This window comes from Crocodylus siamensis, chromosome 3 (genome assembly GCF_052110815.1).
Source record: "Crocodylus siamensis isolate JL-2025a chromosome 3, ASM5211081v1, whole genome shotgun sequence".
NCBI classification, from domain to species: domain Eukaryota; kingdom Metazoa; phylum Chordata; order Crocodylia; family Crocodylidae; genus Crocodylus; species Crocodylus siamensis.
Window position 1 is genome coordinate 175,491,888 of NC_143397.1, and position 26,567 is coordinate 175,518,454.

The 26,567-nt window shown below is 46.5% G+C and overlaps 1 protein-coding gene across 1 annotated transcript in view; it reads left to right on the forward strand.

Annotated features, from left to right (window-relative positions):
* Positions 1-1,934: 1,934 nt before the first annotated feature.
* LAMA3 (laminin subunit alpha 3) overlaps positions 1,935-26,567 on the forward strand; it is a 209,840-nt gene continuing 185,207 nt past the window's right edge. Inside the window, exons 1-2 of the mRNA XM_090039823.1 lie at positions 1,935-2,162; positions 8,175-8,327. Of these exons, the coding sequence (XP_089895949.1) occupies positions 1,935-2,162; positions 8,175-8,327 (381 nt within the window). The remainder of the gene's footprint in view (positions 2,163-8,174; positions 8,328-26,567) is intronic.

Consider the following 26,567-nt stretch of genomic DNA (forward strand, 5'->3'; position numbering starts at 1 on the left):
ATTAGGCTGCTGCTTGGTTAAGGTTGTAGCACCATTGGAGTCGGCTGATAGCCAGCTCCTCCCAGTTCTTGATATCGGCATCTGTTTTCTTGAGCTATGCCTTCAATGTATCCTTGTAGCATTTCCCCTGGCCACTGTGAGATCTCAGGCTGTTAGGAAACTGGAAGTAGCAATCTTATTTTTGGGAGTCAAGAGTTGGGCATCTGCACGCAGCATCCAGTCCAGTGATGTTGGTGCTCAAGGATCACCAACTCAATGCTGGTAACACTAGCTGCAGCAAGGAGTTGGTTGTAACTACAGGACTAATGACATAATATCTTTGGGTGATTTTGACTACTGTTGTGGGTTTTTTTGGCCTAAAGTGTTGTGTTTTTTTAATATTATATATAAGCTAGCAAATCTGTGCACCTTCCAGTGATTAGACTGTTTTTTTGCTTTGAACTTAACCTGAAGTATACAGCATTTGCCCTTTAGCTTATTAGTAGAGCTTCTAGTTTCTCTTTTACTGGAGAAAGTGTTGTGCTATCTATCTATTTTTTTCTTGCTTTGATCTTAACCTGAAGGATATAGCACTTGTGCTCTAGCATATTAGTAAAGCTTCTAGTTTCTCTTTCACTGGAGAAAAAAAGTGTTGTTTTAGCTGTGTGGCTGTCTGTCTATAGGTATCTATCAATCTCTGTCTCTCTGTCTCTATATATAATCTATCTATATATCTACCTATATATATGTATCTCTCTCTATACATATATATATCTTCAGTCTCTGCAAGAGGAGACTGAGGGGGGATCTTGCGGCTGCCTACAACCTTATCAGGGGCCACCAGCAGGGACTCGGGGAAAGTCTGTTCACCAGGGCCCCCCTTGGAGTCACCAGGAACAGTGGCCACAAGCTGAGGGAGGGTAGGTTTAGGTTAGATATTAGGAAGAACTACTTCACTGTAAGGGTGGTCAGAGCCCTCCCAGATAGGCTTCCCAGAGGGGTGGTGCTCTCACCTTCCCTGGAGATCTTCAAGAAGAGACTGGACAGGCACCTGGCTGGGGTCTTATGACCCCTCCCACCCCAGTGCTGATTCCTGCCCACAGCAGGGGGTTGGACTCGATGATCTGTCTAGGTCCCTTCCGACTCACTGATTCTATGAGTCAGTGATATCTATATAATCTACCAATATCAATGTAATCTATCTCTACTTCTATATATCTATCAGTATATATTTAAGCATCTATCAATATCTATCCTAAGCATCTATTTATCCATTTCTACCTCTATATCTATCTATATATGAATCTATATATTTATCAATATCTAAGTATCTCTCTATCCATCTCTACCTCTATATTTACCTTATATATATGAATCTATATATCTATCAATATCTATGTAATCTATCAATACCTATCTATAAGTATCAATCTCTCTCTCTATATCTGTATATCTATCGATCAGTATCTATCTATATATCTACCTATATATGTATCTATATCTCTATATATGTAGTTATATAATCTACCAATATCTATCTCTACTATCTCTATAACTATCAGTATATATATCTAAGCATCTATCAATATCTACCCTAAGTATCTATCTATCCATCTCTACCTCTATATTTACCTATACATAAATTTATCTATCAATATCTATCTATCTATAAGTATCTATACATGTATGTATGCATCGATCTATCAACCACCTGTAGCTGTGTATCTATCAGTCTCTCTCCCCCAGGCCTCTTCTCCAACTCTTAGACACCCCGCCCCGCCTCCGGCCGGCTGAAAGTTGCGTGCCCCGGCCCCGGCCCCTGGGGTGGGGGCGGCGGTGCCAGGGGATGCCCACCCCGGCTCGGCTCCCGCGGGCGCCGCCCCGCCCCGCCCCGCCCCGCCCGCCCAGCGCAGCCTGGCTGCGTCCCGTCGGCCGGGCGCGGCAGACAGCGCTCGATGGCAGCGGCGGGGCGGCGCGGCGCGGGGCTGCTGTGGGCGCTGGTGCTGTGCGGGGCGGCCCGGGCGGCGGCGTTGGGGCTCAGCCTGCACCCGCCCTACTTCAACCTGGCGGCGACGGCCGGCATCGGGGCCACGGCCACCTGCGGCGAGGACGAGGGCGGCCGGCCGCGCCCCGAGCTCTACTGCAAGCTGGTGGGGGGCCCCGCCGCCGCCCCCGCCATCCAGGTACCGGGCCCGAGGGGCGCGCGGCGCCCGTATGTTTGACAGGACGTGGGCGGGCAGGTGATGCTGCGGTTGCCTCAGGCCGCCAGGTGCCAGCGACGGGCTTGGGAGCCGTTGGTCCTGGGGTGCCCTGAAGCGGCGTGAGCACCCTTAGGCGCCAAGCCGGCTTCACTGCCTCTGCCCAGAGCTTCCCAGTTGCAAGCCGCAGCCTTGAAAGACTCCTGCCCTGTGTGGGACTTTCTGAGTCCTTTGTGACAGAGGAACAGCTCTGGTAGGTGGGTAGATAGATGAGATACAGATTTATATACCCACATAGATACGTGTAATGGAGCCTGTCTTCTGTCACAAAGATCTCAGCCCCACACAGGACAGATGGGCTAGACACAAGGCAAGTGCAAATCTGTCCACCGCAGAAAATCCCTCAAATGCCAATTACTGTTATCATTGTGAAAATTCAAATTGCCATTACACAGTAAACCTCCCCTCCTGCCCCAGATGGCTTGCAAACCCCCAAGGGTACGTGCACTACAGTTTGGAAACCTTGGGTTTAGAGGAAACCTAAGGCAGTGTTTCTCCACCTTTTTCAGACAGGAGAGACTCCAGGCACCCCTTAGAACATGCCAGCTCCACCTTTTCACTTGATTGTTGACTACAAAATCTGTCTGTCTGTCTATACCCATCTATATCTACCTATGTCTGTCTGTCTACATAGATAGATGTTGTAGTTAACAATCAAGTGAAAATGAGCTGGCATGTTCCAAGGGTGCCTGGAGTCTATCCTGTCTGAAACAGGTGGCGAAACACTGCCTTAGGTTTCCCCTAAACCTGGGGTTCCCAAACTGTGGTACATGTACCCCTGGAGGTATACAAGACATCTCTGGTGGGGGGTATATTGTGTCATAGCAATTGTAATTTTCAGTATAGTTGGCATTTAAGGGGTTAAAATATAAAACATATGCTGGTAGGGGTATGCGGGCAGCTGGTACCTCTGGACCGGAAAACGCAATAAGAAAAAGTTTGGGAGCCTCTTACCTTTAGGCTCCCAAGTAGCCTAATAATTTTGAAATGGGGATGGTTTGGGCAGAAGAGAGAAGAGGAGCCAGGATTACCCAAGCATGTTGTTGCTTGTAGGGCAAGACTTGAACGCAGAGCTGGGGAAAAAGAAGTTTTCCTTCAAGCCTTCCTGTGCTTTTTCTGTGGTGATTGAAGAGTGGACGGATTTGCATTTGTTTCCCACTGGACCCCAGCTTCTGTATAGAAGGGAAGGAGTGCAGCCTGCTGCATTATTAACTTCTGCACATGCCACTTCCTCAGATTTCCTTACAACAGATTGCAGAACAGCTACCCTCACTTGACTGACCTGGAAACCTGCATAGTGCCGAGGGTAGTGTTCTGGGATCACCTGGCATTCCTCACCTTGCACTGAAGAGCTGAGGGGAGGGCAGGGGAGATCAGATGGCTGATGATGACTTTAACCTTTTTCCAGAGTTCTGGTTCCTCAGTATGAGAGGAACTGCTGCATTGTGGATGGCAGTTCTCTGGGCTGTTGAGGTCCACAGGGAAGTTTTTTTCTGATTCAGTGAAAAGACACAGCATATGTTATGGTGTTTGCAACTACTAAATCCTGAGCCTGGTAGTCTGCCTCTGAGCTGCTTGTGAGGGTGATGCCAAACATTTCCCCTGCCCCGCCACTCCCAGCAGAGAGTTTTCAGGTGGTATAAAAGAAAGTTGATGGTGATGAAGCTGCAGCTGTTTTGCTGACCGTAGTTACTCCTGAGATGCACCTAGGTGCATCTTATGGCAATTGGAGGAAGAAAAATAGATAGTGAAATTCCCAGTCATGGGTTAAAAAAATATATATTTCCCCCAGGTGCTGTTGGCAGAAACTTGTATGAACGTGTCTATTAGAAGGGCAAGGAAAAAGTAACATTAAACACTGTGATCTAGTGAAATGGACATGCAGTATCAGCTCTATCAGTACATTAGACAGGGGCAAGAGCATGCCAAACACGCTTCAAACTTTCCAAAGGAATTTGTTTTTGGTGAGAGGGAGGGAGGAAATTGGAAAGGATGTTACAGAAACTTGGGGCCCAGTTTATGATGCTGGGCAATACAGGAGTTTCAGTCCTGTATTGCTTCAGGTGTTCACCACTGATATTTATGAATCATTCCTGTTGGGAGGGAATTTCTCTACATAGTTTTTTGCAGGGGAAAGAGCACGAATAATATGCTACAGGGGTGTGTGTGTGTGTGTGTGTGTGTGTGTGTGTGTGTGTGTGTGTGTGTGTGTGTGTGTGTGTGTGTTGTGTGTGTGTGTGTGTGTGTGTGTGTGTGTGTGTGTGTGTGTGTGTGTGTGTGTGTGTGTGTGTGTGTGTGTGTGTGTGTGTGTGTTTATATATATATAAAAAAATGCCTTTACTGGGAAAAACCTCAATATGCTCTACAAATAGTAACAAGTTGCATAACATTCTGTTTTAATAATGAGTAAACTAGATCACAGTAGGCCAAGATTGCAAAGGAAGTTTTTGTCAGCCAGGAGCAGCTTGGCTCTTAGTCCTGTGCTTTAGGATTGAATGCTGCTGCTTGAAACTTCATTAACACAAACACTTCATCACATGAACAAAAAATACAGCCATCTCTCATTATTTACCAGTAATACTTCACTAGCAGACTGGTTACTGAGATTTCATGCCAACATGCTACCATGCTACAAATAAGCAGAGATCATGAAAAGCAAATGGCAAATAAAGATAATCAAATGAATAGAATTCATTCTAGGAAGCAAGAGTTTGAATTTTTATTTTTTTTGTCTTTGTCTTTTTAGGCAGTTATTGAGGTTTTACAGTAGGTTGGGAGAAGGTACAGAAAAGGAGAATTCCCCTTGTTAAATATTTACCTGACAGGTCCTAGGTTAGAGGCTAGTTGTGGTTTGTTTCTGATCCAAGTTCCGGGAAGGATTACTGATAGCTCAGCCCTGGCACAAGGAAGCATGTGCTGCTTCCAGGCTTTGTATAAACGGGGATACAGCAGCTTCTTTCTCCAGTTTTTAACAAAGCTCCATTGAAGCACATAACATGAATACTTTTGTAGTTTACCAGTGATAGTTGTGGGTCAAGAGGGGTTGAAAATTCTTTCAAGAGGCCAGGGAAATCCAGCCATGGAAACAATGTACACATAAAACCACTCCACCTCTCAAGTTCAAAGATATTTTAAATAAGGGAAGAGAGAGAATCTCTTTCCTCTTGTGTTTGGACTTGCAAAAAATGGATAGAAATGAATTAAATTTCTTGGAAGTTTGGGCTCACATCAAAAGATTTAGCAAGCCTGAGCACACACATGCATGTGCTGCGTCTTAAAAGCCAGAAATCACACCATTTACAGGTAAAATTAAGTCTGATATATATAACAGCTACAATTGCAAGAAAATTCCTAGATAAGGCAATATTATGCACCATTGAGCACTTTCCTATTGAGATATATTCAGGATTGCAAGTAATTGACCCTGCATACACTTGCAGTTTGGGCGTAGAGCACAGGGAGCTGCCTTCACTTCATGAGCCATTCCAAGTAGGGCAAAAAAAGAGAGAATAGCCCTAACCTTATTTTCTATAGTTAGGTTGGCACCTTTGTGCATTTTTTCAGTGGGTAGCATATTTTTTGCTGAAGGCTGTGCTTCTGTGCAACTCTAGAGGGAATTCCTGGTAGCTCACCCAGAATTCTTCTGGTGCAGGGGTCTAAAATATTTGTGTGCACAGAGTGCCAAAAACACCCACAACCTCAATTTGTAAGATGTTGGTGCGCCAGGGGCAGATGTTGGGGAGCTGCGAGGGGCCTAATCCTTGTTGTGGCAGTGCAGCCCCAGCCCGTTTTTGTCATCCGCACTGAGGCACACATGCCAAGCAAAATGCCTTCATGTGCCATGCTTTGGCACCTGTGCTGAAGGTTTCTTACCCCTGCTCTAGTGGCTGTACTGCACACTCAACACAACTCAACCGCTAGGGAGAGGCTGAACCTATAAAACAGTTCCCAACCCATGGTGTTCCTCCTGGTGAGCTTTTTTGTTAAGTTAGAGTCAGAAGGATTTTATCAGAAGGATGTTCAGTGAACATAGTGCAATGAAAGGCATTTCAGTGATTCAAATCATGGATACATGGCATGTCTGGATTTGTCTAAAAATCTGTTCAGATGAGAACTAGTGTTTGGTATCACAAGTATTCTGTTGTGGGACCCAAAACTGCCAGGCATTATTATGGTGTAACCAAATTTTGCAACATGGTACCTCTGTTTTGTAAATGGATCCTTTACCTTTTAATGGGTGTAAGTTGTGAACTTTGGCATATACAGTATATGTATAGACTGCTTATGGCATTTCTCAGTTTTCAACAGATTTTACCATTCAGAGTCAGAACTGTGGGAGACAAGAAAATGGGATCTCTAGAAAATTCACACCTGCTCTGGCAGTGAATTCCAGCCCAGATTAAACAATATCTGGAGACTCCATCTGGTAGAATTGTGGACGTGTACTCTACCAAGCAGGCTTCAGTGTGGCATATCTACAGATATTGCTAGTGGAAAGCAAGGGAGAACGCTATGTCCAACAATTTATTTTCCTTCATTTCTTGCTTGCTGGCTTGTTGGCAGGTCCTGTGGAACGTACTTTAAATAACTGAAACTCCAGCTGTTTCAGGATAATTCTTTGAATCCTGAACTGAAAAACAGTTATGTCTTGAACTTAGATCTTTTAGGTGCTGCAGCTGTTACTTGCACACTTCTAGGTTGTCCACTCTGAAGATTATTTTTCCTAAGAACTTTGTTTTTATAGCACTAGAAAACCATGCAGTAGATCCTAAGGTATCTAGTACAGTTGTGGCACTGGACCAAAGCTGATGTATATGTATGAACAAAAAAGTATTATTTACATTCTGTTGACTGTCCTTTTTGCTTTCAAAGTTTGGGTTTTTTGTACTTAAATTTTGCAACTATGTGATCCTCCAAAAAAAAAAAAAAAATGAACCACACTTTAGAAAATCTGCTGTTAAGGACCTGGGTAAGATAAAGTAGTCGGAAAGCAAAAGGTCCTGGACTTAAAGGGGGAAATAACAAACTAATATCTGAATCAGGAGGAATAAATGAGGGAAGCTGGATATTGTAGACAGAAAAAGCAGATGACTGATAGAGAATGTGATGGTGAAAGAATTGTTTTTGATTATTTAACAGAAATGTTGGTAGATTATGTAATATAGTTTCATAAAAGGAGAAACACTGTGGGTGGGGCTAACCAAATTGTTAAACTAGAAGCCAATTAGGTTTTCTATTACTGCATTGCCATATAAAGGACTTTATATGCCAGAGAGAGACAGACATGGGGAAAGACAAGGCCTCCAGAATGTATCTTTTTAATTATAGAATGAAGTGCTAGAGAGCAGCATCTGTATGTAAATAACTGAAGATACCTTGGAATGCTCTCCTTATCCTAAAAGACAGCTTTCCAGATTTATATGTCCAATGTATTTGTCATGGGGTGTGCTTTTCAAAGTAATTGACTCAGCAGAATGGCATAATATGCTATATAGCATAGGCAAAATTTGAGAGGATATTATGGATGTAAGTCAATACCAACCATAGGTTTTATTTAAGTTCTTTGTCAAGACCAGTTCACCAGTAACCGTGTCATGGTTTTCTTGTATAGGTTATAGTAGAAGTAAGTCTTAATTTTGCTAAGGTAAAGTTATTAATAGTGAAGTGACCTGCTTTGATTTCTTTGAAAAGAGGTTTGTTTCAATTTAATCTCAGTATATAAATGTGAATGCTTACGTGATTTGATTTTTCATTCCATTTTAATTACTGGGCAAATGATCCTTATGATAAAGTTCACAGAAGGAGAAACAAAACTTCACCACTTAACATAAATCAAGATTATCAGTAGTATCCATCATTTGTAATTTACTGGCAAGGTGTGCTGCTTTCTCATACAGATCAAACTACACATAAATCTTTGATTTTATTGTCTTTCAGGGGCAGTTTTGTGATTATTGCAATGCTGCTGATCCCAATAAAGCTCACCCAATAACCAATGCTGTAGATGGAACTGAGCGGTGGTGGCAAAGTCCTCCTCTCTCTTTAGGCTTCAAATACAATGAAGTGAATGTTACTTTAGATCTTGGACAGGTGAGTGTGTAAGCTGCTTGTCATGCCAGGTGGCAATAGTTTTGATAATTTTCTGTGTCTGCATAAAGACTTGGAGATGGAAAATGTTTGAGATAACAATCATAGCTTTGCCTGCCATACTATTTTTTATATTCTGTATTTTAAACTTAAGTGATTAACAGATTTAACTTAAGTGATTATCTTCATCATGAATGGCAACTGTATGGATTCTTGCTGGTTGCTCTGAAATGCTATCACTGGAACTTGATAGTAATTCATGAACCTAAGACTGTCCTGGACCAATTCCATGAAACTCAAGCTCTTTCTCCTATTCCATTTCCTTCTCCTCCTCTTCCATAGTGCTCTTTTCTTTTATGGACAATATTTAGGAAGTACTTACTTCAGTTTCAGGTGGATTCTATTGGTTATTGTCACGGGTGGGGCCTAGGAGTGGCCGTGATCTCACTAGCGCCCTCTGCCGTGTCAATCAGGCAATCCAGCACCCTCTACTCACCTGCCATGTCTTTGATGTTATGAGTTCAGTTATGGGAGGCTGCCTACTTGCACCTTTGACACTGTGCCGATGTTATTCCCCATTCCGAGTGGGGTGCCTCAATGCACCCCTGCCTTACGGGCGTTGAGTGCCTCCTACCTCCCCTTTAGCACGCCCCAAGCCTCAGAGCTCTTTCTGGACATTGTCTGGCTCTTAATCTTCCACACCCTACCTGGCACCCCTGGGCGTGTCTTGCCACCAGTGTCCCTCTCCGGCACCCTTGGGCTCGTCACGCAACCAGTGCCCCTTACTCCCTATTAGCCCAATCGGGCTCCCTAGGGATGTTCTTCCCACTGGGGTTGTTGGCCTAAGCCTTTCCTGGCCCTTTTGGGTTCCTGTCAACACTAATTATCCAAATCCTATCCCCGGTTGGGACTCAGGTGGCCATAGCCATACCTGGCCCCCTGGACCACCATCTGGGTCTATTGCCTCACTAGGGGTCGGCGGCCTAAGCCTTGCCTGGCCCCTCTGGGTTCCTGTCAACACTACTTATCCACTTAGGTTCAGGTGACCTAAGCTTTACCTGGCCCCTCTGGGTCCTGTCAATAATAAATATCCAGATAGCCTCAGGCGGCCAGAGCCTTACCTGGCCCCTTCAGTTCCTCGGGGTTCCCGTTATCCTGGAAACCCTCCGTAACGTTTTCTAGGCCCGCACCCTTCTTGGGGTGACCGTCAATAATCTATGCCCCTCTTGGGGTTGCTTTTTATTACACGTGCCCCGCCTGGGGCCTCTCTTCTACATGTGCCTGCACCCACGGCTTCTCAGCACCTTCTCCAGGCTCTCTATAGCAACTGACTCACCCTCATTGGGCTAGTCGCCTTTACAGCACCCACCCTAGGCTTTTATCTGCGTAGCTCCCACACCTGAAACCCAACACGAGTCCCTACAGGCTTCGTCCTGGTGCTATGACCCTTGGGCGGGGTCCTCTACCCTGCTTGGGCCTCTCACTATTGCCCACACAGAGCTACCCGCTGTGCCACCTCGGCACTGACCAGCTGTGCCGTCCCAGGCACCACTCATCTGCCCACACAGGGCACCGGGAACCCCCCAAACCACTGGGGAGCTCCTGTGAGGCCTCCTCACGCCCCTACAGCCTCACCCAGTCCTCCGATGTAACCATAACCAAACCGTGAGCCAAGCAGCTGCAACACAAACAAGAAGCTTACCGGCTTATAACACAAAGCTTGCACTCACTCGACTCCTTAGTCATGGTCTCTTATAGGGTTACAGTTGCCCGCATCACTGCAGCCGATCAGGCTGCAACTATCAACTAAGGCTGCTCAACTTCCCCGCAGAGCTCCTGCTCCTGCAGTGGCCAGAAGGGAACTGCTTTCTGGGCTCCACCTGGGCTGTTTATAAAGGGCTGGCCCTGCCCCCTTCCGGTCACATGGCCTGCCCAGTTGCCTCAGCAACCGGCACCTGAGCTGCCCCTGGGGACTGGCAGCTCCACTTCTCCACTTCTTAGGAACAGGGCACCTCAGTGCTCCTGTAACAGTTATCTGCCAGAAGTCTTCTGATTTCTCTAGCATTAGAAGAGAAGCTTGAAGCAGACAGTATCTTAAACCAGGGGTTGGCAACCTGCAGCCTGTGGACCAGATTTGCCTTGCCCAAACCATTGTATCCAGCCTGCAGACATGGGGCTTTAGTGACATTTGGTGGGGAGAGGCTTTGGCTGTGGACAGAGGCAACCTGTGCAGGGCCTGCGACAAATCAGCCCTGCCCCCACCCCGATCCCACCTGCTGCAGACCTGAAAAAGCTGCTGCCACCATTGGATGTATAGATACCTGTTCTTGTACCCACCTCTGACTCAGGATGGATCAATCTGGCTTGCAGCCAGAAAAGGTTGCCTACCCCTGTCTTAAACTATGGGGCAGAAAATTGTGGAAACACTTTCTGTCAGGTGGAATTGGAGATAACCAGGAAGCTGAAAAGCACAATAGGCCTTTTCACAATAGTGCTTTTCTCTGAGTTCTGAGAACAGAATGATAGGCCTTGGCTGTACTTATAGACGCATGATTCTCTAAGCTTTTGAATACAGAATTAGGGTTTAGATTCATCAGTATAGACTTAAAATCCTTGCACATGAGATTTACATCTTGAAGAAATCCTCTTAATTTGCAGCTTCACTGATTTGTATGCTTTTTGTATATATTTTTCAAAAGTTTTTTTTTTGCATAAAGCAGGTAAATGTAATAGCCCAAAACAGGACAGGATAATGAGAAAACGCAATTAAATATATTTTAGATAGCAGAGTTTTTTGTGATGCATGAAAACAACTTGAAAGCTAAATATTATATGTTTGAGGTAGGCAAGGTTCTTTGGACAGATATGATATCTTTTATTAGACCAACTAAATAGTTGGAAAGAAGTTCTTTGCAAACTTTCCAGCACAAACACCCTTCCTCAGACATAGGGAGACTCTGCTGGTGTTGTATATTATTCAAGGTAGAAAAGAAAAGAAGCTATTTACAACATACAGGTCTGTGAAAATGCAAAAGTGGAAGTTTGGAGGACAATGGGTACAGATAGGAAGGGAAGGGGGGAAGGGAAGGAGATGTGTGAAAGAATGCAAGTGGTCAGCTGGAGGCAGGTTACCTGGGGTATCAGATGTGAGGCAGGTTATAATACATTTAAGGTGACACTGATCATTTGTGCCTTGATTTCCATATGTCGTGCAAGATAACTGCTGTGAAGACAAGTCATATATACATGTAACTCAATCTCTGCCTTCTATTCCATTTCCTTCTCCTCTTCCATGTTGCTACTTCTTTCACAGCCAATATTTAGCAGATGCCTACTTTAGTTTCAGGTGGATTCTAATGGTCATCTGCAAGAAGCCTTCTGATTTCTCTGTCATTAAAAGAGAAGCTTGAAGTAGGTTGAGATACTTTTGCTCTGCATGTTACTGTTGTTCTGCAATAGAATTCACTGCGTATCCCCATCTATCATTGACTTCATTTGAAGTCGCAGATCTCAGAACTTTGGAAATCAGGTCCAAAAGGTCTCAAGCTAGGGGCTAAAAATCAGTCTTCTCCCTTATTTATGGGAGGTGGAATTGTTGGGTGGTACATAAAATGGTTTTCTTTTGGAATATGGTAGCTGTTCATTGACATTGCTCATATAAGATGTTCAGTTTTCTATTTAGTGAGGTTTCAAGTGGATTGACAAAAGGGGAGTGAGCATACTTCAATAATTAAAGAAAAAAGATAATTTTTATATGAGAGACTGCTTCTGTTTCACTATGTGACCTTGGGGAAATTACTGCATCTTTCTGTGTATTAGGCCTCTGAGGCAAGTGTGGGCCTGCTGCTGAGAATCACACTCTGCCTGATCATTCCTGCTCAGTGCTCGCCAAGTCCTAGGAATTAGACACTGTAGCTGGCTTAGAGTGGCCTTGAACATGTGCCAAAAAGCACTCCCAACAAGTAGCAAAAGAGCACCACTGGCCCACTCAGGACCTTTTTCTGCTGGTAGTATTACCTTTTTCTAGCCACCTAAGTGGAGAGAAATATATAGTTAGTCTTCACTGGAGAGTTTTTGTATGATCAGCACCCAGGTCAGCCTGCAACATTTGAGAGCTGAGCTATACCTGAGTTACTGTGCCCCCATTGATTCTGCATATTTTGTGGTATCCCTTTGTGGTGCTGTCAGCTGAGCTGCTCTGTGATTCTTTTCCAATGAATTACAGAATTTTGTGGGTGGGGGAGGAGTCAGTGGAGGACCATCAGTACTTGACTGGTTTAGCCTGCATCACTGCTGCAAATAAGAAATGAGATCCCAGGTCATGTGAGCGCCTCATTTGAACGTCAGCCTGTACCCCATAAAAGGCCAGCTGTATGCTGTATGAAGATTTTGTGTGGTTGGAAAAATGGGTTAGGGGCAGCAGTTAAGTAAGAGTCTGAGCTCCTTCTGCAATGAAGATATACCCATTTGAAATCTAAGACTTTTGCTGTGCTCTGCTTACTAGTGATAATATTGTCTAATAATTATTCAATTTAAGACTGTATCACAATAATAAAATGGACTGCAGGAGACCTCTATTGAGTGCTGACCCTGAGCTTCCATCTGCTTCTGATATACAGGATTTGTTTCACTCCACCAGATCCATATGCTTGTGAATGTTATAAATATTTCTTATTTTCATTCTTTTCTCTATTTTGTTTTTTTTAAGTTTTAATTAGCTCTTTTTGCTAGACAAATAGTGACTTTGTGAGAAAATTGCATTCTAGCTCTTAGTCCCATCGTTTTCATTTAATAAATTAAACCTCAGTCTTAGGATCATTTTGATCACTTTTAACATTAGGTATACTTCTAACATTCTTTTTTATGATACCCACACACCTGCTCAACATTGGTCTGACTTGTATCAAATCTTTTAACAAACACTATCTGCTGATTGTAGGCCCCATCTACACATTATGCTTAAGACATGTTTAACCAGTTAGTCATGTCTTGTCATCTAGCCACATGTTCAGTCAACTAATGGCATGATAAGAGGAGGAATAAACCACAAAGTTATTCCACATAATTTTGCATAATAACTTTGTGGCTCATTCCTATCATAACATTAATTGAACCTGTAGCCAGGGTTCCCTGTGGCTGGGAGTCCCATCAGCTGATTGGGGCTTTGAGTTGCAGGAGCGCTTATCCCTGTGGCTGGGAGTCCAAAGCTGATGCTGAATTGTCCCTTCAGCTAGGAAGCCTGTGTCAGCTGCAGATGCCCAGCCCCAAGGGTGTCCTAAGCACCCAGGAGCCTATGTCAGCTGTAGACTCTTAGCTGCAGGGACTCCTGGGGTGCCCCTGCTACTGGGAACCTGGGTCAGCTGATAGGACTCCAAGCCATGGCAGTGCATGGTGTGTCCCCACAGAAGGGAACCTTGTAAGCTGAGGGGGCTCTGAACCATGGGAGCTTGCTGCTTGCCAGTGCAGGGGGAGCCCAGGATCATGATTATGATTAATCTTGATCCCAGGCTCCCCCTGCACTGGCAGTAAGGTGTTGATGGGAACTGATTTCTGATTTCACAATTATACCTCCTGCTGTACACATGTGGCTTGGCAGGAAGTACAGCCTGTGTGGATCCCATTGTGCCTTTACCAAAGGTCCAGAGGGGCCTTTAGTAGCAAAAGTTCTTTCACCCCAATATACCAATCTACTTAAGTGTATACAACCTTCAATGTGATTTGATACATTGGTTTCAGTGGGAAAACTCAGTTGCTTAAAGGTAGTCATAGTTTATGTATTGTGTAGGTCTGGTTGCTTGAAAAGAAGGGAGAAATGGAGTTAACCATCCTGGAGAATAGTTTCTGCATCCCTTTTTTTTAACCCAAGGGAAACTTCCTTGCAAATAAGTTGAGAAAAAATAGGTATATTTATATGTGGAACAACAAAACTGTTATAAATTGGCCATCAAATACTTACAATTAGAGGAAGCAGAGTCAAGCATAATACAAAATGCTTTTCAATTGTGTGTTCCTGCAGTTATATCACTTGGACTCTCAGTGGCGTCTCAATAGAATCTGTAGTCAGTTGTGAGTGGACTGGAATTCACCATCCAGCGCAAGGTGGCAAAGGCCTGCAGTAAGGCAGCAGCCCTAGATTTCAGGAGGGCAAACTTCAACGAGCTAAGGAGGATAGTTGGGGAAGCGCTGAGGTCCCAGAGGGGGAGGGGAGCTAGGTGTCCAAGGAGAGTGGTCGCTCCTTAAGGAGGCGATCCTCCAAGCCCAAAGGAAGGTAATCCCAATGAGGATCAAGGGGAGCAGGAGGGCATACAAGCCTCCATGGCTCACCAAAAGCATCCAGGAATGTCTCCTTGCTGAAAGGGTGGCGTACACCCAATGGAAAGAAGGGGACATCACCAGGGATGACTATACTGCAGTCGCTCGGGGATGTAGGGGGGCAGTCAGGAAGGCCAAGGCAGAGATGGAATTAGGGCTAGCTTCCCAGATTAAGGACAATAAGAAGTCCTTTTTTAAATATGTAGGGGGTAAAAAGAAGGTTCCGGGTAATGTGGGGCCCCTGCAGGACACGTTGGGAAATTTGGTCGTCACACCAGACGACAAAGCTAACATGTTTAACAATTTCTTTGCCTCTGTCTTCCTAAGTAGGGACCAGAACAGTCACCTCCCTGATGGGCCCCCCTCGGGCCCCAGGGGAGGCACATCTGGGCCAAGGGTTAGTGAGGAACTAGTTAGGGAACTTCTGGAGGGACTGGACGTATTCAAGTCACCCTAGAGTACTAAAGGAATTGGCCGAGGTCATTGCAGGACCCCTGGCACGGCTTTATGAGCACTCATGGTGTTCTGGTGTGGTGCCAGAGGACTGGAAGAGGGCCAATGTGTTTCCCATCTTCAAAAAGGGGAAGAAGGAGGACCTGGGAAATTATAGGCCAGTTAGTCTTACCTCAATCCTAGGCAAGCTGTTTGAGAAAATTATTCTGGCACACATCCACGAGGGGCCAACTGGGGACTGCATGCTTAGGGGCAACCAACACGGGTTCATCAGTGGCAGGTCCTGTCAGACCAACCTGGTGGCCTTTTACGATGAGATCACCAAATCATTAGATGCAGGGGTAGCAGTGGACATAGTCTTCCTGGACTTCCGGAAGGCTTTCGACACTGTCTCTCACCCCATTCTCATCAAGAAACTGGGGGACTGTGGTGTTGACACCCACACAGTCAAATGGGTCACCAACTGGCTGGAGGGCCGCACCCAGAGGGTGGTAGTGGATGGGTCCTTCTCAACCTGGAAGGACATGGGCAGGGGGGTTCCGCAGGGCTCAGTCCTTGGGCCCTCACAGTTCAACATCTTCATCAGTGACTAGGACGAGGGGGTAAAAAGCACCCTGTTCAAATTTGCTGATGACGCTAAGATGTGGGGGGATGTGGGTACGCTAGAAGGAAGCAACAGACTACAATCGGACCTAGACAGGTTACAAGGGTGGGCGGACAAGAATAGGATGGGATTCAACACAGACAAGTGCAAGGTGATGCACCTTGGGAGGAACAACCGGCACCATACCTACAGGTTGGGGAACTACCCTCTTGTCAGCACAGAGATGGAAAAGGATCTTGGAGTCATCGTTGACTCCAAGATGAACATGGGCCAGCAGTGTGGGGAGGCAGTCAGGAAGGCCAGCTGCACCTTGTCATGCATCCAGAGATGCATCTCAAGCGGGTCCAAGGAGGTGATCTTCCCCCTATAGTTGACACTGGTCAGGCCGCAGTTGGAGTACTGCATCCAGTTCTGGGTGCCGCACTTCAAGAGGGATGTGGACAGCATGGAGAGGGTCCAGAGGAGGGCCACTCGCATGATCAGGGGACAGCAGGGCAGGCCCTATGAGGACAGGCTATGGGACCTGAACCTGTTCAGCCTCCAGAAGAGAAGGCTGAGGGGGGATCTTGTGGCCTGTTATAAACTAGTCAGGGGGGATCAGCAGGCATTGGGGGGTCACTGTTCCCCCAAGCACTGCCAGGAGTGACCAGGAATAATGGTCACAAGCTGGCAGAGGGTAGGTTCAGGTTAGACATCAGGAGGTGCTATTTCACAGTCAGGGCAGCTAGGGCCTGGAACCAACTTCCAAGGGATGTGGTGCAGGCTCCTACACTGGGGGTTTTTAAGAGAAGGGTAGATGAACATCTTGCTGAGGTCGTTTGACCCCAGTATTCTTTTCTGCCATGGCAGGGGGTCGGACTAGATGATTTACTCAGGTCCCTTCCAACCGTAGAAACTATGAAACTATGAAAATAGTTGCATTATGGTAAAATTAGTGATCTAGTTCAAACAGAAAACTTCACTTTGGTGGTTCCATTTCACAAAAGAGTGAGATGAGGATGAAACTCTCTAGGGTCTGCTGTAAAATTTTCTGCAAAAAACATGCTATACTTTCTCCTCTAACTTAATGTATTATAGTTACATAGCTATAAGTCTTCTGACAGTGAACTCTCACTGTTTCCATTCATCACTCCATCAGACAGATTCTTCTAATTTTGTTTTCTCCATATTTTTTTTCCTTCTGAATCCAGAATGTCTGCTCAAAGTTCATGGAGCTGGACATGACTTTCTAGGTTGGCTCTGGATTTAGCGACTTGGATGAGGGGGTGTCATCAGCGACTTGGATGAGGGGGTTTCATCAGCGACTTGGATGAGGGGGTGAAATGTACTCTGTCCAAGTTTGCAGATGACACTAAGCTATGGGGCGAAGTGGACACGCCGGAGGGCAGGGAACAGCTGCAAGCAGACCTGGACAGGTTAGACAAGTGGGCAGAAAACAACAGAATGCAGTTCAACAAGGAGAAATGCAAAGTGCTGCATCTAGGGAGGAAAAATGTCCAGCACACCTACAGCCTAGGAAATGACCTGCTGGGTGGCACGGAAGTGGAAAGGGATCTTGGAGTCCTAGTGGACTCCAAGATGAACATGAGTCGGCAGTGTGACGAAACCATCAGAAAAGCCAATGGCACTTTATCGTGCATCAGCAGATGCATGACAAATAGGTCCAAGGAGGTGATACTTCCCCTCTATCGGGCGCTGGTCAGACCGCAGCTGGAGTACTGCGTGCAATTCTGGGCGCCGCACTTCAAGAAGGATGCGGATAACCTGGAGAGGGTCCAGAGAAGGGCCACTCGTATGGTTAAGGGCCTGCAGGCCAAGCCCTACGAGGAGAGATTAGAGAAACTGGACCTTTTCAGCCTCCGCAAGAGAAGGTTGAGAGGCAACCTGGTGGCTGCCTATAAGTTCGTCAGGGGGGCACAGAAGGGAATTGGTGAGTATTTATTCACCAAGGCGCCCCCGGGGGTTACAAGAAATAATGGCCACAAGCTAGAGGAGAGCAGATTTAGATTGGATATTAGGAGGAACTTCTTCACAGTTCGAGTGGCCAAGGTCTGGAACGGGCTCCCAAGGGAGGTGGTGCTCTCCCCTACCCTGGGGGTATTCAAGAGAAGGTTGGATGTGTATCTAGCTGGGGTAATGTAGGCCCAGCACTCTTTCCTGCTTATGCAGGGGGTCGGACTCAATGATCCATTGAGGTCCCTTCCGACCCTAGCATCTATGAATCTATGAATCTATGCCTTGTGTGGTAGGCCAACAGGGCATGTTTCTGCGCTGAGCCACCCACCTCACTGTGCCGGACCACCTACCAAGCTCCATGTGTCTCCCTGGGGGCACCTCACACCTGGCTGACCCCCTTCCTAGAGCACACCTGCAGTCTGGGGGTAATGCTGCCACCACTCATGAGTCTTGATCTGTTATTGGCTCTGTGCCTTGTGAGGTACACAGGCTTTATAGACCTGAAGGGGGTACTCGACCCACTGTAAGAACTTAAGGTGCTTCTCTTGGTTTGAATCATAAATAGTAGTCTCTCTTCAGACCAAGGGGGCCCCAAGGCATAATCTAGACCCTCTCTCAATAAGTCTCCCATAATAGGTACAGAGGAGAACTTTATTGTTTACAGGAAGTAAGTTCAAAATAGGGTACGGGGTAGAACAATATCTGAGAAATACTTTAGAGCACATGGGTTGGCTGGGTAGCCTTTGATTATGCATCTGTGTTACTGTAAGCTATATCTAGTTAGATTTCAAGTAGCATGCTCACAAGTATCATCCGGAGGCTAATAGAGCTTTTCCCTGGAGGCAGGCAGTTTGTAGGGTGTCCATGTGTTGAGAGAGAGAGCTGCTGAGGTGTGGCTACTCTCAGTGTCTTCATCATGGCTGCTGCCCTTCCTCCTGGGCAGTCTTTAGCTTATATAGATCTAATGATTTCATTTACCTAATCCAATGAAAGCCAGCAGTTGTTGGCTGCCAGCCAGTCAAATTGAAATGCATCACTGGTTGCCGGGTAGACTGTCAGGGTCTGTAGCCCTCCCTCCCAGTCATGATGTCATTGTTTAGGACAATGGAGAGTTTAAGCACCCCCCCCCCCCCCGGTGTGTGAGGCTAGTCATGTTGGCAAAGGTAGCAGGTTCCCCTTTCCCTCAGAAATGTATCCAGCTTAGGTTACAACACAGGGTTACCTGAAGCAGATAGGGGCAGGGGTGCCCCCCCTGCAGTGACCATGGTAACCAAATTGTCAGATGGGTAATAAGCCTGATAGCAGAGTTTGGGGAGAGACTGAGATGGCATTCTGCCACACCTTGTTCCAGAAGGGACTCAACCCTCAGACCAACCCATGACCTTGCCATTATACACAGTGATAAAAGAAAAAAAAGCAATACAAGCAACGAAGCAATTCCATATATCTACCAATCCTAGGGCTGTCGTCAGAGTCAAGAAATGTCTGGCCAGGATGCAGGCTTCACTCTAAGGCACTCTCTTAGGTGTCAGATGTCAGCAGCCTGGTGTGGGATGCTGAGACTCCTCTCCCCACCCCCCGCTGGGGTGGATGAAATGGGCTGGTGGTGTGTCCTCTGTCCATGATGGACACAGGGACCCCTCCTGGGGGATAGGGATGGGGACCCTTCTCAGGGACCCTCTTGGGGAGAAGGATGGGGAGGAGGACCCAGGCCCTTTGTTACTCTCAAGTCTCTGCTTTTGTATTCTTTCCTTCTCCTGGTGACTCTTGATTCATGGCTATTGCTGATTGGTCTCTCTGTAATCATCACACTGTCCACATTCTGTTTCGTCAATACATTCCAAGCTCATCACATGTACACCTTTCCCAAAACAGGAATTTCAGGCCCCACTCTTTGGCCTTGTGAGCTGGTACCACCTTATTTCATATTATAGAACAGTGTGGTACATGCTCCCAGTTTCTCAGGCTGTGTCCTTGTTTGTTAGTCAGTCTGTCTGCTTCTGAAGGCTGAGAAAACTGTGCAAGACCCAGGGGCTCTTAGAAATTAGTTAACCGCTGCTGCCCGTCCTGAACAGACACCTATAAACCAATTTCCCAAAAACAAACCTTTACATACCATTTTCAAGCCATCAACTTTTAGCAAATGTGCTTGTGCTTTATTGACACCAATATCATGCTTAAAAGTTCCAAATTAGTGAGGTTTTATGTTTGTGTATTAAATAAAAAAATGTTGTATAACATGCTATTTAGTGATCCTCTTAATAAACTCCTATGGAAAATAGAAGGTATCCAGTGGTAAATGATCTCCAAAATAGTTTCCTCCCACCCCTTTCTTTGCAAGTAAACTATGATGAAGAGTTTAAACCACAGGTTCTTTACCGCTGATAACAGACAAGTTTCTGAAGGCCATGACCATACACCTTTCCTTTTATGGGTAGATGGGAAAGACGTCCTGAAACTTTTTTCTATTGTAATGAGTTATGGTTTGGATAAGCTGGAGAACCTCTGCTAAAAGCTGATTTCATCTGTTAGTGCTAATCTGTAGAGAATATTTAGAAACAAAACAGTGTATAGTCAGGTTTGGATTAAAACCTGGTCTGATTTATGTTTTATCATTTACACCAGTCTTTCTCAGACTGGCTCTTATATCAGGGGTGGGCAAAATATGTCCCGCAGGCCACATCTGGCCCACAAGGCCATTCTTTCTGGTCTGTGGGACCACTAAAAAATTTAGAAAATTAATATTTATCTGTCCTTGGTTCCTGTCAGAAATGACAGGGGCTTCTGACCTGGGACCATGTGAATGCCCTGGCATGGGAACCTCAGGTAAGGCAGTGGGGAGGGGAGGGGAAAGGGCAGGGAAGGAGTGTGGCTAAAAGAAGCCCCTCCCCCGCCCCGTGGGTGGTGCTCCCTTCTGCAGCCGCTTGCAGCCCACGCGGGGCTGTTCAGAGCAGGCACAAGCAGCCCCAGCGCGGGTCACCGGGTACAGGGCAAGTGAGGATCCGCTTTTCCCCCCTGTGCTCAGCACCAGCTTGTAACCTGCCCCCGCTGCCAGCCTGGGCCCTGTGCTGGCTCTGGGCTCGCCTGTCAGGGCCTGGCTGCAGCAGCTGTGGCCCCCCTGCTTGCTGCGCTGGGGAGTGTTTGCTGCTGCTCCCCACCAGGAGATCACGTGCTGGCCAGCCCAGCAGGGGCCAGTTATAAGCTGGTGCTGAGTGCGAGGGGGAAAAGCAGCCCCTTGCCCACCCCATGTCAGTGTCCTGTGCTGCACTTGCTCGCAGCCCGCCTGGGGCTGCCTGTGCCGGCTCAAAACAAAATGAGGGCAGGGGATACATGCCAGGATGTCCTGCTTGCCAAAACTGGGTAAGCAGTCCTCTGCCTGAAATAATTGCCTGCCCCTGTCTTAAGTGTACCCCAGGAAGTATGTGGTAAATCTGTGGGGGAGTGGTGCTTAACCTTTTGTCCCTGTGAACTGAATGAGTGGAATAGGGCCATTTTAGGGAAATGGTAATGTGTAGGGGGTGCACGTGCACACCCTGAGAGTGCTGGTGTACCTTCTATCAGGCTGCACTCCTTACTTAGGTGATGGCCGGGGGGGCAGGCAGGAGCATCAGTGCACCCCTGTGAGCACCTGTCAGAATGAAACGCTGAATGAAGTGCTGTGGCTGCTACCAGGAGCTCTGCAGCTGCTTTTAGGTGAGTGAAATTGGCCATGGGGGGATCCCCCTCCCCCCACAATTGTCGAGATTGGTTGCAGGGGACCCCCTCCGGTCGCTGACTTGTCACTGTGGGGGACGTGTCCCTCTTGACTCAGATGGCACCAGTCACCCACGGTCTAGGGGCTGGATGGTATGCCATGTGCCATGTTTGGGTCCCTTACCACCTCCATGCAACGTCAAGCATCTGTACCAGGCCTTGCAGTGCCCTCTACCACCCTGCTTGCTGCCCTGCACTACCCTGGGTGGCCCCAGACTCTACCCTGATTTAGTCCCTGTGGACCAGCCTGATCAGCACAGCACAGCACTGCCTGGAACAGCCCTGCATACCTTCCAAGCAGCTCTGCTCCACCCAGATTGGCCTTATGCACTGCCCTGCATGCCACCCTGTGCCTTCCCGATTGTCTGCAAGTGCCCAATTTCAGGCATGAGGTTATGCTGTCTGGCCTGTGAGGCCCTCCATAAGTCTGGAAATTTGGCAGCAAAGGAGTGGCTACTAGCTGTCACAACTTCCTTGCTACTAAATTTCAGATCTGTGGGGAGCCCCAAAGCCTTGATGACATGGCTGTGTTGTCTGGATATTGCCTGTGGGCCATGGGTTGAGCACCCCTGCTCTACAGGGTACACAAGAGGAAGTAATGGAAAAACAGGAGAAGGTAAAGAAAAGTATAAATGGAAAGAAAGAAAAAAATTAAGAAGAAATCTACAATCTCTCCCAGGATGTTGGAGAGATTAGTTTGGTTGTATTCATGTAAAATGGCGATAGGCAACCCCTGGCACCAGGGGCGGTGCTAGGAGAGGGTTTTGGGGAGCTATAGCCACCCCAAAATTTGTCTTATCCCCCATGTAGCTACCCCTCCCAGAGCTACTGCTGCAGTGCCACCTGCCCCGCACAGCTGTGTCTGTAAAGGTGCGGTGCTCCTGGCAGGAGCAGTGCCAGTCTCTTCCTGATGGGGAGACTGGGCTCAGAGTGGGCAGCAGTGGGACAGGCTCAGCTGCACAGGGCGGGCTGGCAGTGGTGGCACAGGGAGGGGTGGTTAGGGAGGGAAGCTGAGGTGAATTTTGGGGTGGCTATGTGCCCACCAAGGCTTCCCTAGTGTTGCCTCTGGCTCCCAGCTCAGCCAAGCCCTGCCCTGGCCCAGCCCCCCCACCAGGAAGAGGCTGGCAGCACCCCTGTCCAGCACATGTGCCAATTAGTGGCACATGGAGACATTTTCCTTGGCATGCCAGGAGGTGTGCTGAGGAAATTGTTTTAAAAAAAATTGTTTTAAGTTGCAGCTCCAGGTTCTCCAGAGCAGCCACATCTCCCAGTACCACGGCAGGCACCAGGGATGGAGAGCAGAGGCAGGGATGCTGCCTCTGTTCTCTTGACCTCACCCCCAGTGCCTGCCACGGCGCTGGGAACTTTTATGAAGCTGCCTTAGGTGTGGGGGAAGAAATGTCACTGACACAGCACCTAGAGCTGACACTGAATGTGGCAAGGTATCATGAGGGGGGCACAGGGGAGCATGTGCCCTTCCACCCCTGTCTCCCCAATTTCCACCAAGGCCTCTGGCAGGGGCCCAAGCACCCTGAGCCACACTGCTGGTCAGGTCTGGAGCTGGGGGTGGGGCTACAGCAAGCTGCTTGAGCCCAGCCACCATGTCACAAAGCAAGATGGCACTGCCTCTGTCCCCACCCTTCTGCCTGCATTGCTGGGGAGCCAGGAGGGGAAGGGAAACAAGTGGCAATACCCATCGCCTCATGGGCCTGATGTCCTTTCTCTCCTTTTTTTTTCTCTCCCCTCTTTTTCTCTTTTTGTCTCTTCTTTTTTCTCTCTCTCTTCTTTCCCCTTTTTTCTCTTTCTCTCTTTTTTCCTCTTTCTTTTCTCTTTTTCTTTCTCTTTTTTCTTTCTTTCCCTTTATTGCTCTTTTTCTCTCTGCTTTCTCTCATCTCCTTTTATCTCTTTCCTCTTTCTCTTTCTTTCTTTCTCCCCATCACTCTTTTCTCTTCTCTCTTTCTTTCTTTTTCCCTCCCATTTTCCTCTTCTTTTTTCTTTCTCTCTCTCTCTCTCCTTTTCTCTTCTCCCCTTTTTTCTCTTTTTTCCTCTTTATCTTTCCCCCTCTCTCTTCTTTCTCTATTTTTCTTTTTTTTCTCTCTGTTATCGTAACATGCTTAACAAAAAAAAGAATATACAACAACAAAGGTAGTGTATGGAGTTTTAGTTATTGTCAACAGGTTTCGAATTTTTTGAAAACTTGGTATTTACTGTAAAAAAAAAAAAACCCCAAAAACCCAAAAACCCAACATTTATGATTATTAACTGTAGTAATATGCAATGCATCCTGCCATGTACCCCCTTTGTTTTTGTGATGGGCTGGCACTACGGCATGTTACATGATAGACGTCATGGTTTTCTCAGCACTCCAGCCAAAAATGTTGCCTACCCCGATGTAAAATGTTACTCTGTTGTCATCTGTAACATAGAATCACAAGTAAACTTAAAAGGGTAAATAACACCCAAAAAGTCAAGAGATCTACTGATCTACTTTAACTCTGTTTTCATCTATGTAGGTTTATTGTAGATTTCCACTGGATCACTTCCCCTGTTCCTCTCCTTCCCTACCCCCCCCACTTCAAGAATTTATTTTATCTATGTGTGCATACACATAGACGTCCTCATCTCCCCCAGGTTAAATGTTAAGGCTGAGTTGAATAAGTAGAGAGACATGGTGGATCTAAATCTTCAGAAAGAGAGCTGATGAGCACTTGGAAGTTTACTCTTAAGTGTGAATTTTAAATTGATGTTCTCCAGATATTATTATGGCACATTTGGCATGTAAAGAAATGCAAAGAAAGAAACACATACAATTTTCACTTTGCACATTGGACAAGTTCGTGTTTTTCTTATTCCTAAGTGCTTTCTGAAAAATCTGTATGTGCCAGCCACCTATGTGAGAGTCCTCTGCAATGAGCAATGCCCCTTCCAGGGGCTGTGGGAAGAGGATGGTGGCTCCTGCCACTATGCATACCCTGGGAAGGCATGGGGGCATGTGCCCCCAGATCTGCATACAGGGCAAGGGCAGGCTGCTGCTGCGGACTGGGGCCAGGGGCAGTGTCGGGCTCTTCTTGGCGGGGGGCTGGGTTGGGGCTACACTTGGGTGGGCGGTGGCTGTGCTGGCAGGGGGGCTATGGTAAATTTTGAGGTGAATGAAGCCCACACCCATAACCTCCCTCCCAGCACTGTCACCACTTGCCCCAAGTGCAGCCTGACCCAACCCCCCCCCACCAGGAAGAGCCCAGCACCACCCTGGCCCCAGCCCACATTGGCAGCCTGCCCTTACCCTGTGCGCACATCTGGAGGCACAAGCCTTCCATGCCCTTCTGACGTACATGCAGTGGCAGAAATCCCGCCCCCCTCCACCTCCACACCCACCAGGCAAGCCACTTGTGCTCCATCCTGCATCCTGCCCTGCCCTGCCCTGTCCCAGCTGTACAGCACCTGCTCCTACCCCAGCCCCAGTCCCACTCCCTCCTTTACTGCAGGGGCCTCAATCTGCTCCCCCCTACACCCCTTCCCCTCCCTCCATGTCTCACAACAGACTTACCAATTGGATGCTGCTCTCCAAGCTGTCTGGCTGCATATTGGCAATCAGACCATTACTGGCCAATATGGTCCGTTAAAAATTGGCCATTGGTGTCTGCCCAAAAAATCTCTATCAGTGCACTGTGTTGCAATACAGCAGTTAGGATTTTAGAGATTTTTTTTTTTGTCAGTGTAGTATCTGAGCCTTTCGTTAACGAATTAACCTTACAATATCCCTAAGAAGTAGGATGTATTATTCTTATTTGTCAAAAAGGAAAAGGAGGCATTGAGAGATGTGAGTAAGTTGCCCAAGGTCATACAAAAGATCTGTAGCAGAGCCAAATACAGGAAAGCTCAGTAACTCAAATTCAGCACTTGGTTTTCACTATGATCTAGTTTTACAGCTGAACAGCAAAATAGTCTATTGATTAGTCATCATACCTATCTGTCATAAGGGGGGAGGTGAAAAAAAAAAGAAAACTGAGCCATGAACTTTAAGCTTTTATGTGATCTGATGATAATTAACTTTTTAAATATTTAAACATTACTCACAAGTTGGCAAATGTTGTGAAGTGCTTTTACATAAAGCATGTCTCATAGATAGAACATGTCTGTATGTTGGTAACCCTTTACTTGCTCGGATTCACAAGACTGCTGAGAATATGAATCAACTATTCCTAGTTGTGGCTATGTGACTTGGTTTAAAACAATCTCTTCTCTTTTGTAACAAATCTGACTTTTTATATTCATTTGTTCCCAAAATTACGATAGCTGTAATAATCATTGTTTCAATAGCAAGTGTCAAACCATGCAGTCTTTCCTCAGGCAAAGATCTCAAGGCACCAGGAGATTTGTCTGGGTGAGAAATATAGGATCCAGTCTATTAAAATAATCATCATATCCACAGTACCTGGCAGCTGAAGATTTCACAGCATTTTTCAAGTAATTAAGCATCACAACTCCTTCATGAAGTAAGTGATAAGTGGGAAGCACCTTGTTCACCACCAAAGTGCAGCCAGTTCTGGTATGGAATCCATTAGTGCTCCATCTGTACAAAGGAATTTATTTTGCATGCTCATTAGGACAGAAATTGAAGAATTTGACATAAATCAGAATGCTCCTTGGGACCTCTTGTGTACCATTGCCTTCCTTTCTGTTTCCATCTTGGTTTGGGATCCACATGGTAGCACTTTTGGAGATAAGAGCAGATCTGGGAAAGCTGTAATATTGCCCCACCTGCACCCAAAAATAGGCAGAAAAGTTTTTTAAAAAATCCTCCCCCTACCTTGTCCCCTTCCTCACTTATCAGGAACATTTGGTTCTGAGAATTTTAATCTGTAGAGGAAACCATGTCAGTGCTTTCCAAGTAGATCATATAAAATGGTATGGTTGAAAGCCAGTTTTTATTTTACCCAATCCTATGTCTCAACCTGGCTCTCTGACATCTCTTCCTGAGCATGAATATTTGTTAATGTAAACTTAAACTGAATGTAATCTTTGATCTTTCCTTTCAAATGTCCTCATGTTGCTGTGCTTTCTCTCAGTGTTAACAACACTTGCGTTACCCCTCTCTCCAGAGCTGAGTCTTCATTATAGAGTCTGCACAAGTATGGGATCAATCCTTCAGATCCTTACTTGTA